The sequence below is a fragment of the Antrostomus carolinensis genome, unplaced genomic scaffold (genome assembly GCF_000700745.2).
Source record: "Antrostomus carolinensis isolate BGI_N321 unplaced genomic scaffold, ASM70074v2 scaffold10408, whole genome shotgun sequence".
NCBI classification, from domain to species: Eukaryota; Metazoa; Chordata; class Aves; order Caprimulgiformes; family Caprimulgidae; genus Antrostomus; species Antrostomus carolinensis.
Window position 1 is genome coordinate 36,983 of NW_010332297.1, and position 12,824 is coordinate 49,806.

Below are 12,824 nucleotides of genomic sequence, written 5' to 3' on the forward strand. Positions count from 1 at the left end.
GGGGGAGCAGAACCCGTGTTTGTATTTCTTTGCCTTGAACCTTCCTTCAGCCAGAACTTGGGTACTTGAAACAAAATGTGCTGATGAGGTTATGTGAATGTCACCACGTGTTTCAATAGCCACTTGTAAGGGCGTTCTACAGCACCTAAATGCAGTGATGAAAAGAGCAGATGATTTTTGTTCAAAAGGTACTTTACCCATTTGGAAACACTCTGAAAACAATTGTATAGTTTGGTTTTTGTTTTTAATTTTGTGTCTTTGTTTTCTCTATATAGCTCATCCTTCTGTCTACCCTCAGATTCCTTTGAATTGTCCCTTTTAATGTTGTTTTCTATGAGAATAAAAAAATCCTTTTCTGTCTTTTAAATAGTGCTGATTTACTTTTTTTTTTTTCCTGGTAGTGAAATGTTATTTCCATTGGAATTCTGTATCTCATTCTAGTGTAATAAAGAATAGTTTCTCCAGGTATATTGGGAATGCAAATGTGGATCAGATTTGAACAGAACCTGTAAGTTACGTTATATTAGATCTAAATGCAGGAGGCATCTTATGCAACTATGTACCTGAGAGTAATGAGAAGCAATTGCTTATGCTTGTGGAACTGTCTGAGACACTTTAATTTCTTCTCCTGACTTGCATATAAGCAGAACACCTTAAATTTGCCTTACTGTGATATGCCAGTATTTTGTGTGTATGTGTGTATATATATAAGGTAAGCATTTAAGAGCAAATATTCTTGTACAACAGTGTTCAGTCCTTCAGTTCTCTTCACTGCTATTCAGGTTTCTAATGCATTTTGAGGTGCTTAAAAAGAACCTTATGTTATTGATCTTCGTGGGGGGTTCCATGGTGCTACCTTCACTAAGAGGTGGGGTCTGGCTCTGCTAGACTGGGATGTCATGACTATTTTTTCATGTGCATAAAGTGTTCATCGATGGTGTTTATGATGTATATACAGTTTATTTTCCTGTAAATGTAATATAACACAACTCAGTGACTGAGTGAATCCTCATCTTTTATTCACATTTTGAAATATTTCCTCATCTTTTATTCACATTTTGAAATATTTCTCAGGTGATCATTCGTATAAGATGTGAATGAATGCTGGTAGCTGGCTTTTCAGGAATTAGGAGGCTCCCAGCAGAGTACGGCTGATGCAGAGTGAGAACAATATCTCCTACTGATAAAAGGGATATTTTATTTTGCAAAAATAGGTTTGCAGCAACACTATGGTAAGATTTCTCTTGACTGTCAACTGCATCTATTGTGGCTTTTTCATTATGTTGTACATCACCGTTTTAACTGAAGATAATTTATCAACAATAGGAATATTAAACTAATTTTCATTCATTTGCAAATGGACATTACTTTAGAATCTCCTATGGCTTTAATAATAAAGACTGTATTATGTGGATAAACATTCCAATTTGAATTAGCTTAAATGATGTTGATAAATTAAATTATATTTTAAAATATTTACTTCCCATCCCTTTTCTTCTTTCAAAATAAACAGAGTTCTTCCACCATGACTTAATGTTTGATCAATGCATATTGCAAAAATATCATAAAGCTCAAAACCCATAAGCGCTTTGGCAATCTAGCTCATAACATATGGTTTATTATTGCTTTATTGTGTCTTACTAGACTGCAGAAAAAGTAAACTTATTCTGCTGTTATAAACCAGTCCTGAGCTGCAGAATAAGTTGTAGTTGAGAGTTAGTGAAATAAAATAGGCGTTCTGTTGAGAGCTCTGTATTTTCATTCTTTTTCCTCCTCATGCACAGGTGTGTGTTTTAGATTCTTCATTAGGTCTAGGAAGTCAAAATGCTTGCTATCCAAATTACATGCTCTTAACCAAATGCTGCCAGCATTCAGATAACTTTTAAACACTTGTATCTTTTTCTGTCCTATTCAACTGAATTTGTTTTCAAGACGAATTTCATATTGCAGTGTAGAGAATTTTGCTGTGGTTATAAACTGATGGTGGTAAGACTCTCTGTGGAAAAAAATTGAACACACATTGACAAATGAGCCTGAAAAGTTTCATAAATAGGCATGCAGCTCTACAAAATATATCAATCAAAGCCTCTGCTACACATGTGTTCAGGCTTTGCTTAAGCAAAAAAAATGCTGGGGCAGGTGATTACGTTTCTCTTTTGCTGTGCAAAAGAGGGGCAGAGGTGAAGGTAGATGCTGGTGTCCTTATCAGCACTGAGTAATGTCTTTTTTGAGGTTTGGTTTTTGATAAAGAGTGGGCAGAGGCAGAAGGTGGAAAAGGTGCGATGGGTGTTGGTCTGTTAATGATGGCTCATACCCTGTGCTCTTGCTTCCTGCTCACCTGGGAGGTGCCTAGAAAAAGTCCACTGCCTGACTAGGGAGCAGCCATTCCTTTTCCATGGGGAACTGGCTTCTCCTCACTCCCAGCTGCCACATCAGTTAAAAAATTAGCTAAGAAGGTATTTAGTGCTTTCTTAATGTATTTCGTTAGCCGCATCTCATCATTGCCATGTCCATCATTGTGGAGGAAGGCAAGGCAAACTGTACCACTGAATATGGAAGGAAGAGTTTTTTGTGTTGCATCTATTGAAATATATTTTACAGCCTGGAATAATTTGATTTGCTGGAATATAGCAGTAATGTTCAGGGACATCATGTGTATACAGCTGAAACAATGGATATCCAACAAAAAAGAGCTCAGTTGTTTTACCACCCTCTGTACTCCTGAAGGACAGCAGATGTAGGACCTTGCCAGCATAAGTATAGTCCACTTTGACACAATCAACTTAAAAGACCCATGAAGAGAAGAAAGCACTTACAGCTTCCATGGACTGCCGTGTCAGAGAAGGCTCAGAGCTGTAGAATCAATTTATTGTAATGTTGAAATAACCTTCCTTGGCTTTTATCCTCAAACATATTCAAACTTGCCCCTTTGGAGCAAATTTGTCAGGGAGACTCCTGCTCCCTATACATGACATGTAAAGCTCTGCTTCCTCACATGCAAAGCAGAAAGTTGTGGTGCCTGTGGTGTTTCCTCCTATTTCCACGCCTGCTAGCTCCCACTCCCTGAGTGTTTGCAGAGCCAGCGGGGTGGACCAGGGAGCGACAGCAGCAGCTGCTGGGTGCCACGGCAGGAATGTGGACCCACCTCTCCTAAGGATCAGCTTCCCGCCCTCGGCTCCCTCAGCTTGGAAGGTAAGCCTGCTCCCTATACAGCCCTGGTGGCTCTGGCATGCTTTTCGTTTCTGCGAGGAACATGCCATGAAATACCAGCTAGAAATGCTGCCGAGATCCTGACGTTTCCAGGCATGTGCATATGACCTTGGGTGGACTTGCTGGAGTAACGTAGGGATACTGGTGTGACGTGCTGGGGCTGAGAGAAGGGTGGACACCAAAAATAACCTAGAAAGCTTCACTTGTGGCGAAAAGTAGTGAAGGACCCTACTGAGTTTTGTGTTTGTTTGCTTTTCTTTTAACTTTTTGACTTAAGTGTGTGACAGAAACTGTCTCTCCAAATCAGACCTCTAAAAGTCACTGTGGATGTGATTTCTGTATTAGTTTTAGGGTTTTTTAACTGATATATGTGACTTAAGTGGGTGTATTTCATCTAAGTATAATATGATTGAGCACATCAGGGTCAGAATTAATATTTCTGACTTGAATGCTTATGGTGTGTTTGATGCTGAGCAAATAAAAACTACCGGCTTACGAAAGAAGCGCTGCAGATCTATCACGTGTGTTACCATCATTGGCTGGCAGCCCCGGGCTACAGCCGTGTCAGGCTCAAAATGAGAATGTGCAAAATAAAAGAATTGCAGTGGCCACATGAATGAAAACAGCTGAGAGTGACACACAAACTTTGTGATAGTCACTTGCTTCCTTTTCTAGGAAGAGCAGATCAAATGAACACAGAAAATACATCTGCTTAAATGGTTTCTTTACACAATGCTACTAATTCGGATATTCAGCCCTTCCTTACAAAAACCAATTACAACGCTACCTCCCCTTCCACTTCATCTCTCGGCCTCTTGTTAGGTTGTGCTCTGAGAAGAAAAACAGGTGTTAGGAGACCAGTGACTGTAATACAAAGAAGTAATTCAAAATAGCACAGTAATGTAGGCAATGTCTATAACGTGCTTTTTACTTAGCACCTGTTTAGTATGTTTTCCTTTGCAAAGTAAAACAGGAAATACACAGTTACTAACAGTGTTTTAGAAAGTCCTTGGAGTAAAATAACCACTATTTCTGTGTAGAGTAAGAAATGTACTCCCATAATTATATAAAACCAAATTCTCATGCGGTTGGAATCATGATTGTTGACTAGGTTTAGTGTTGAAATGTCATGCTGAGTAAGGTGCAGTAGATAACAAAATGATGCCGGCCTTTCTACGCTATCTCCAGGGTCCTTATATATTAGCATCCAGGCTATGGAAGAACCCTGCATCCCATGTTTCTTGTGCTCCCTGATTTCAACTCAATGGCATGAAGTGTGGTGTCATACTCTGTTGCATTCTTAGCTTTTTGCTCCCATTCCCATCTCCAATGCAATCTGCTCCAACTCCCTAGTCAGCAGCATGATGCATCCAGAATATGAACTTCCATTTACAAGAAATGGAGCAATTGGGTTTTTCCCTATTCAAGTATTTTACTTTTCACTTTTTTTTTCTTTTCTTTCTTTTTTTTTTTTTTTTTTTTTAATGGAATCTAGTAGTCAGGCTGTAGTAGCCACACATTGAAAGGGGGAGATGTTGTATTTTTTATTGTGAGTGCTATTAGACACCTTTACAAGAATGTTGATGGAAATCACACTTGTAAAACTGCATATTCTCATCAGCCTTTCATGTTGGAATCATTATGAGTAAAGTCAATTCATAGTCACTTTCTTGGGTCTTTCTCTAGTGACTGCCTTTGACATTCACATGGGTGAGCTGACCCATGAAAACAATTAGAGACTCTGGAAGTAGAGAGTGTGAAAGTGGCTGAAGATTAAGTTTTAAGGTAGTTAGTATGAGTGCATAATTACACACAACCTAAACTCCAGAAAAAATCTACCAGTGCTGGTATAAGTCTATATGGACTTAAATATATACGTCTTGAGTCCTATGTTGCTAGTTCGTTGCACTGCTGGCAGCCTGCTCTTTTACCGATCTGAGTGTCCATTCCCCAGCTTGAGGAAGGAGTGGTTTCCCTGGGAGCTGCCCTTTGGGAGCCTGCTGACAGCCGGGTGGGACAGGGCTGGGGAGCGCACCAAGCACACGCATTTGAACGTATCCACCGGAGATGCTCCGCTCCTTGTCTGTGATTTAAAACCATTTCAAATGGACAGGTTAACAGGAGCAGAGGTGCTTCAGGTTTTTCACCTGGGCCACAGGGATGGTTGGTATTGTAAGCAGCAGCATAATGTAAGCTGCGGTTTGCATCCCACTGAAGTCCTCTTTTGAGGTCGTTAAGGCATTATGCAAGTCCCTCACCACAGGGATAAATTTCAGCCTCACAGAAGAGATTTTAGAGAAACAAACTTCTTAATATGTTTACCTTTCTGCTGAAGAGCAGGGAAAAACTTCAGCTTTCCTCTGGGTATTATGTCGCTCACTCTTGTTCCTTTTATCCCAGCATTTCCAGGAGATGCAGCGAGGTGTATTTTTACTCTTGTGACATCAAGCTCATATTTATTTCCTCTACTACCTCAGCCCTTGTAGATTTGACTGGTTCTTTGTGTTTGCCTTGCTGTACTCACTCATCTTCTGGCTGCCTTACACTTCTGAAAAAGAAGGTAAAAGAGAGACTAAAGAAATATAATTGTCACTGGAGTAACTTTTTCTTTATTCTGAAGAAAGTTTCAGAGCAGGAACACTCTACTTTTTTTTTCTTTTTGTCAACTACTCATATGTATACTGACTGTATAGACTGTTGCATGGTGACTTCTTTGACTACCCTATCTGAGGCTCTAATGATCATATGAGTATAGATGAAAAAGGTTTTTATAGTTACATATTTATTTTTCTATCTGTCTATTTATTTATTTATTTTAGAAAAGTCTTCTTTAACCAATGTGTTGAGAGGAAGAGAAGGAAAGGATATGTGTTTTCTTTACTAGGGATTTAGTGAGATGTTTAAACTGCCAGCTTTACAAAGGGCTATGCTTTTCTTAATGAACCACAGATTGACCAGAGAGTATATTTTTGTAGCAGCTATTTTCTGTGTGATTCCGTGTCATTGAGCTTTCTCATCCCTTGCTGGTACATGCAGAACCAGCCTTGTGTGTGAATTACCCCCGAGACAACATGAACCCAGTTGATGTGGCAACGGGAGGGTGTGTTATAAACCTTGGCATCCACAGCAGAGCTGCCAAGAGGTTCCCCCCATGCTGCAGTTTCTAATATTGGCCTCCTGACTTTATCGTTGTGAACCAGAGCCAGGTTGTTCTCCTGCAGTCAACTAATGGACTGCACAACCACTGTCTGTATGGGTATTAGCTCCATTTTAGATGCTCACTCGTCATTTCTTGTATTTAGGGGTGCTCGTAGGGCCCACTGAAAGTTTTGAAATTCCTTCTGCATTTCAAAAATCCCAGAAGATGTCATGTCCTGAGGTTAGAAAAGGAGAGTATGCTCTATGTGCGTGTATATTAGGATAGTTCAGTCCCAAGCACTCAACAGGGAAAGTTCGATAGTCATGTTAAAGCACCATTTTAAAATATTGTCCTGTACACTTTCTGTCTGTACATAACAACATGTGATGCCAGCTAATTATATTTTTTGTTTTACTTGCTTAATAACCTCCATGAGCACAAGTCAGTGCTACTGAGACACAGCTGTTCATTTTAATGGACTTTTTCTGTATGAGCTGTTGGGGTAGAGGGGATGAGGCAGGAGTGAATGAGGCTGGTAACCAAAATCCCTCCTGAACAATTTGCTTTGATGCCAAACCAACGTTTATTGTTATCAGAGGCAGCTGCCTGCCCTCTCTCCACGCTTCTATTTGTGGATTTTCAACAGCTATAAATGGAAACATGCACTGACCAGAAATCACCACAGTGCTGCCTGATACTTTTCTCTCCCGACTCCAAAAGTACAGGGATATCTAACATGTAGTCAGGTTAAATCACTTCTGCTCAGGGTATTGGGCTTTGTTTTTTTTCCCTCCCCTGGGAAATGGAGTTAGGAAAACATGAAAGGAAAGTCTCAGGAAGAGAAGCTTTAGAGGAAAAGCAAACGGTAAGATATGTTGAGAAATGTTGATTTTTTTTTTTCATTTAGTGAATGGAAAGGCAAATAATCTGTTGTCTTTACAGGAGTATATCCCAGCTTCCTTTAACCACTGACCTTGAAGGTTAAAACTTCATTCATGTATGTTAAATTAATTATGGTGGTATATTTCTGTGGAAATTACGGAAATTTGTGAATGCATTTTGTGTGCGTGCAAAGTGCAAAAACTGAAATCTAGTTCAATGTTGATTTGTTATCGTAACTCAGACTGAGGGCTAATAGTGGTTTTCTTGGATTTTTCTTGAGGGACTATTTCATGTCTTTGCACATTATTTTCCATAACTTTAGACTAGTAAATGGCAGAAGAAACTGTTTGCCTGTCTCTGGAGTGTGTTTGGAGCTTACTGAAAAGAGGTGTGACCAAAACAAATTATTAAGAGAAAGTGAAAACAGTCAAAACACAGTTTATTCCTAATTAGCATAGGTTTGAAATGTGATTTATAAGTTGCCTTGCATTAACAAGGTTATTTTCTTGATATCACAAAAAGGGCAGTTTATTCTTGGCTTTGAAAGACTGTGAAGAAATGTGGCCATCACTTTTGTTAAGAAACAAATTATTGCTGAATTTTTTAGCACTTATCTTAAATACTGGTGGTGTTGCGCTGGTTTGATTTCATGGTGGGCCAGCATTTACTCTTGTTTAATCACAACGTTTGACTCAACTAGCCTCAGTTAAGTGAGGCTTGGCAAGCTTGTATGTTAGTTTATAGTTTTAAATACAACTTCACCGAGGCAAAGTGCATTGGGTAGGAAATAAGGAAAGAACCGAAACAAAGTCATGACCTGGCCTTTAAATGCCTTTTAAGTACCTTTTATTTTTTTATTAAAATAAGTATTTATTTGAAGAGTAATATCCAAAAGTGCATTGCCAAAGCTTCAGCCTGAAGTTAGAATAAGAATATTACCTAATGTTTTACTTGTTCATTTTCTCATTAGTGAATTAATACTTTAGACAGTGACCTCATTTTGAATTTATGTTTGATATATAAAATATAAGGAATACTCTTCAAAATTTTTTTAAAAAGTAAAATCCACAAAAGCTTCAGGAAAGCTTTCAAAGGAAACCTTTGAATCTTTGTTATAGCTTATATATAGCAATGTAATCAGACAGTATGATTATCTAATTGCGGTCTGCATCCTGATGCACAAAGAATTGAGCAGGCAATCTAAGTGAGGCTTTTCCAAAATGCAGAGCACTTCGTTTGGAACCCCAGTGATCTTCTCATGACTTTCTCTGTGTGCATCGTTTACTGATTTTTAAGAATGGCTAGCTGGAGCAAACAGGGACCTCACTGATGGGAGCCACTTTCATGCCTGTGCCAGGTCACCTGCCTTTCAGTAGTTTCAGAGCTGAATCCTCATAACACATCGAGCTGAGAGAGTCCCTGTTAGCAGCGGCGGCAGGTCCTATCCCTGCGGGTGCTCAGCGAGGGGGACGGAGGAGGCCCTCACTCAGCGGGTTTCACATCGCTCTGCTGACAGCGGAGGAATGCCCTGGCCCCACGCCAGTCCTCCTGTGCCTTTCATGTCCCCTTCCAGCCGAGCCCCAGCCTCCTCTCCCTCCCACCTCTCTCTCTCTCTTTGCATGTTTACTCTTAATGCCTTTCTTTCTGATTGCACGATGGATTTCACTTTGCCTCCACATTTTTCCCCTGGTTTTGCACCTCCTGGGCTTTTATTGGTTCTGCCATTTTCTTTGTTACATGCAGGTCGGGTCAATATTCAAACACTGCATGGGAGGACTGTCAATCTGCAGTACAGCTATAATTTGTACATATTATTGTTGATATTTGTTCATGTATTTAACGTCAGTATAGCAAATATATAAGATACTTAATATTATAGGCACCATGAGGTGTCTGTTTTCAGTAGTATATCCTGCAAACTGGATGATACTTTATATGTGTAACTGGATGATACTTTATTTTTTAGTGTATATTATGTAGGAACATAGGATAACTCAGATGCAAAGGGAGCTCAGGAGGTCTCTAGCCCAATCTCCTGTTTAAAGTGACTATGGGATCAGACCAGGCTTCTCAGGGCTTTATCCAGTTAAGTCTTGAAAACCTCCAAGGATGGAGACTGCATGCCCTCTCTAGACAAACTGCTCCACTGCTAGGCCACCCTCATGGGGAAAAAGGTTTTTTGTCTTACCAGGTCAAAATATCTAATTTAGTTTTTTGTCCATTTCTCTTTCCTCCTGCCATCCATTGCTGTAAAGAGCCCTGGCTCCACATCCTTAATAGCTTCCCACAGGGACTGGGGGCTGCTGTTAGGTCCCACCTGGAGCCATCTCTTCTCCAGGCTGAACAAGCACAGCCCAGACCCCTCAGCCTCTCCTCACAGGGCAAATGGTCCTGTCCTGACCATCTTGGTGGTCTCCACTGAGCTTGCTTCAATCTTTCAGTCTTCTGCTGGAGGGCTCAAAACTGGATGCCATATTCTAGGTGTATTCTAGTGAGTGCTGAGTAGAGGAGGATAATTCCTTCCCTTGCTCTACTGGTTGTGCTCCTGTTAGCACAGCCCAAGATGATCTCCTTGCCAGGGTTCACTGCTGGCTCAGACTCCATCTGCTGCCCACCAGGACTCTCAGGGCCTCCTCAGCAGAGCTGTCTCCCAGGCAGTCAGGCCCAAGACTGGATCACTGACAGGGGCCCTCCCTTCCCAGGTCCATAATGCTCCTTTTGGTCCATTCCTCCAGCCTGCCATGACCCCTCTGAATGGCAGCCCTGCCCTCAGGCAGGACTCTTTCACCCAGAGGGTGTGTCAACTCCTCTGGGTCATTGATGAAGATGTTAAACACAACAGAGCTCTGCAGCACTCCTCTTTTTACTGTAATCCAAGAAGAGTACAAAGCATTAACCATGAATGTCTGAGCCTGATTGTCCGACCAGCTTTTTAGCTGTCTACTTGTCCACCACCCAGGCTGTCACATCCTCATGTGGATATGACAATATTGTGGGAGACAGTGTTGGAAGCAAGTCAGGGTAAATGACATCCACTGCTTGCCACTTGTTCACACATCCAGTCACTTTGTCATAGAAGGCAATCAGGTTGGTCAGGTATGATTTACCCTTGGTAAATCCATGTGCTGTTCCCAACCACTTTCTTCCCACAGGTAGGTATGGGTTCAGTTATCACAAGTCATCCCTTCTTTGATCTTCATCCACTGCTGGTTGCTCTCCTCCTCCCTGACCCCTGCTGCTAAGCGCAGAGACCTGGGAGACCTTGGTGAAGGCTGAGGCAAAGACATCACTGAGTCACCCCAGCCTTATCCGTGTCTGCTTCTACATCTGGTGCTACCTTTTTGCACTGCAGCTGAGTTACAAACTCCCTCTTTAGTCATGCTGGTGTCCCAATAAGTCTGCTTGTCCTCCTGAGTGTCAGCATGAAAAGTCTTGCATGTGGAAGAGGTTGTTTTCACAGACAGCTTTCCTGAGCTCCTTGTGCCTCCAAGCTGCCTCCCATAGGATCCCACTTCTTTCTTATTTCTGAATAACAGATCCAACTGTGCATGATACTGGTTGGCCCATCCAGTGCCTGTATCAAGAAACTATCCTTGACACCCTCCAGAATTCTCCTGGACTCCCATCCTGCCATTTTGTCCTCCAGCATGTGTCAGTGAGGCTAAAATCTCCTGTAAAAAAAAAGTCTGCGATCCAGATACTTCCTTGAGTTGTTTAAAGAAGTTGTTCTGAGGAGCATTGCCCACTTCCTCACCCCAGCTGTGCTGTCTGTATCAGAGTACCACCATGATGTCACCCTCACTGATCTCTCCTCTGATCCTGACCCTCAGGTTCTCACCAAGCTGTGTTGTCCAGCCTGTACAAGAGCTCCACACAGCCAAACTGCTGCTTCACATGGAGAGATCCTCTCCTTATCTTCCCTGGCCATCTTTCTGAAGAGCAGAGCCTCTGTCCATCCATTGCAGCACTATAGATATGTGAGCTATAGCACCACACCTCAGTTACTTCTATGATGTCATAGCTCTGTGACCTGTATATATTTATGTGTGTAAGACAAATCTTGGTTTTGTATACTTTGCTACAAATATTTCCACTTATTTTCAAAAGAATAAAGTCTATATCATTCTGAAAATATGGATTAAAGTGTGTCAATTAAACAGAGACCAGTTCATGCTCAAAGTATAACCTCTATAGAGGGCAACCTCACAGTTTTATTAAGTGGTATTGTACCTTTACATTCACTGCTTACCGTGGATGAGATAAATAATACAAAATTCTCTACAACTTTAGGCTATTTCATTTAATATTTGTGAAATTTATTGTTAAAGAATTCTTGTCCTTGCTTCCTGGAGGAAGACTGCCTGGCAGCCAGAATCCTGAAGAGAGTCTTTGTGTGGAGCTGGCTGTGGAAATAGAAGATAATGAAGGGCCCATTTTGTGATGGGAAAATAGAATGACTCACTATGAAATAGATTGGACTAAGCAGATGGACTCAATTTTCCTTTTCATAGTTTTTATTTTAGCATAGCTCAGAAGGACAGAGTAATTCTAGAGTTTCCCTATTGAAATTACAACCCAGCTCAAAATAGCCTGTTTGCATTCTGAAGTCCTCCTCCATTAATGCATATTGCCTCTGTTATTTGAAATTATTTTAATTATATTTCACACTTGTCTGTTTCCTATTTGATCTCTTCTCTCCCTGTGACCATACGGCACATGAAGTATTGCATTTAAAATAATGTTTACTAACAGGGAATATTCGATCTTCATACTTTAGGTTGCCTTAAAAGGGTGGGTTTTTTTTACTTTCTTGTTACATTAAATAGTAGTAAAAAAAGGGACAGTCATATAGGGAAAAATTAAACCAAATGAATATATGGATCAGAAAGAGTGACAGGCACTGCTTGAGATGGCTTTAATGTTAGTTTTTGGAGGAGAGGATGTACTCTGTAAGAAAGGGCTGCAGGACTTTGTTCAGAGAATTAGCATTTGTTGTGGCTACAGCTCATACAGAGTGAGGCAGCAGATCAATCCCACCCAAGGGAAACAACAATTAACCGTTGTACACTGGTAGCAAAAAGACAGTCCTGTCAAGATCAAGTCCTCTCTGTGGGACGTGCTATGGTAAAGACTCATTGGAGAAGACAGCCCCTTTCCTGAAGTTTGCCACCTAAGGGAGCCTGAACAGGATGGAGGGTGGTGACTAGTATGGTGATGACTGACCCTACTTGTACGTTTAGTTGTTGATTTAGCTAGGCATAAACCAGGTGAGAAGCAAGTGTGGGACGGGAAGGTTGTCTGAAGACCAGAGGAAGAGGAGGAGAGCTGGGTGGAGGCTGTCAGGAGTGGGCATGGCCAGAGGTGCTAGGTGCAATCACCCTGCCATGGGGACCTTTTTCCAGGTCACTCGCTCTTGTGCTGGTGAGGGCTGGCATCATAGAGGCAGAGATGGCAGCACAGCCTCCAGGCTCAGGCTGGAACAGGACTTCTTTGCCAGGAGCAGGACCCCAAGGCCAGTACTCTGTCATGCTCCGGGTACGCGTGGGGCTCTCAGAGCAGGAACTGCTGGCTGCCTGACAGTGGCTGGGGGCCA

At 41.4% G+C, this 12,824-nt stretch overlaps 1 protein-coding gene across 1 annotated transcript in view; it reads left to right on the top strand.

The window, feature by feature from the left end:
• Positions 1-7,151: 7,151 nt before the first annotated feature.
• Positions 7,152-12,824, top strand: part of MLIP (muscular LMNA interacting protein) — a gene marked incomplete at its 3' end in the record, with an annotated part of 95,241 nt that continues 89,568 nt past the window's right edge. Inside the window, exon 1 of the mRNA XM_029086346.1 lies at positions 7,152-7,214. Coding sequence (XP_028942179.1) covers positions 7,152-7,214 — 63 coding nt within the window. The remainder of the gene's footprint in view (positions 7,215-12,824) is intronic.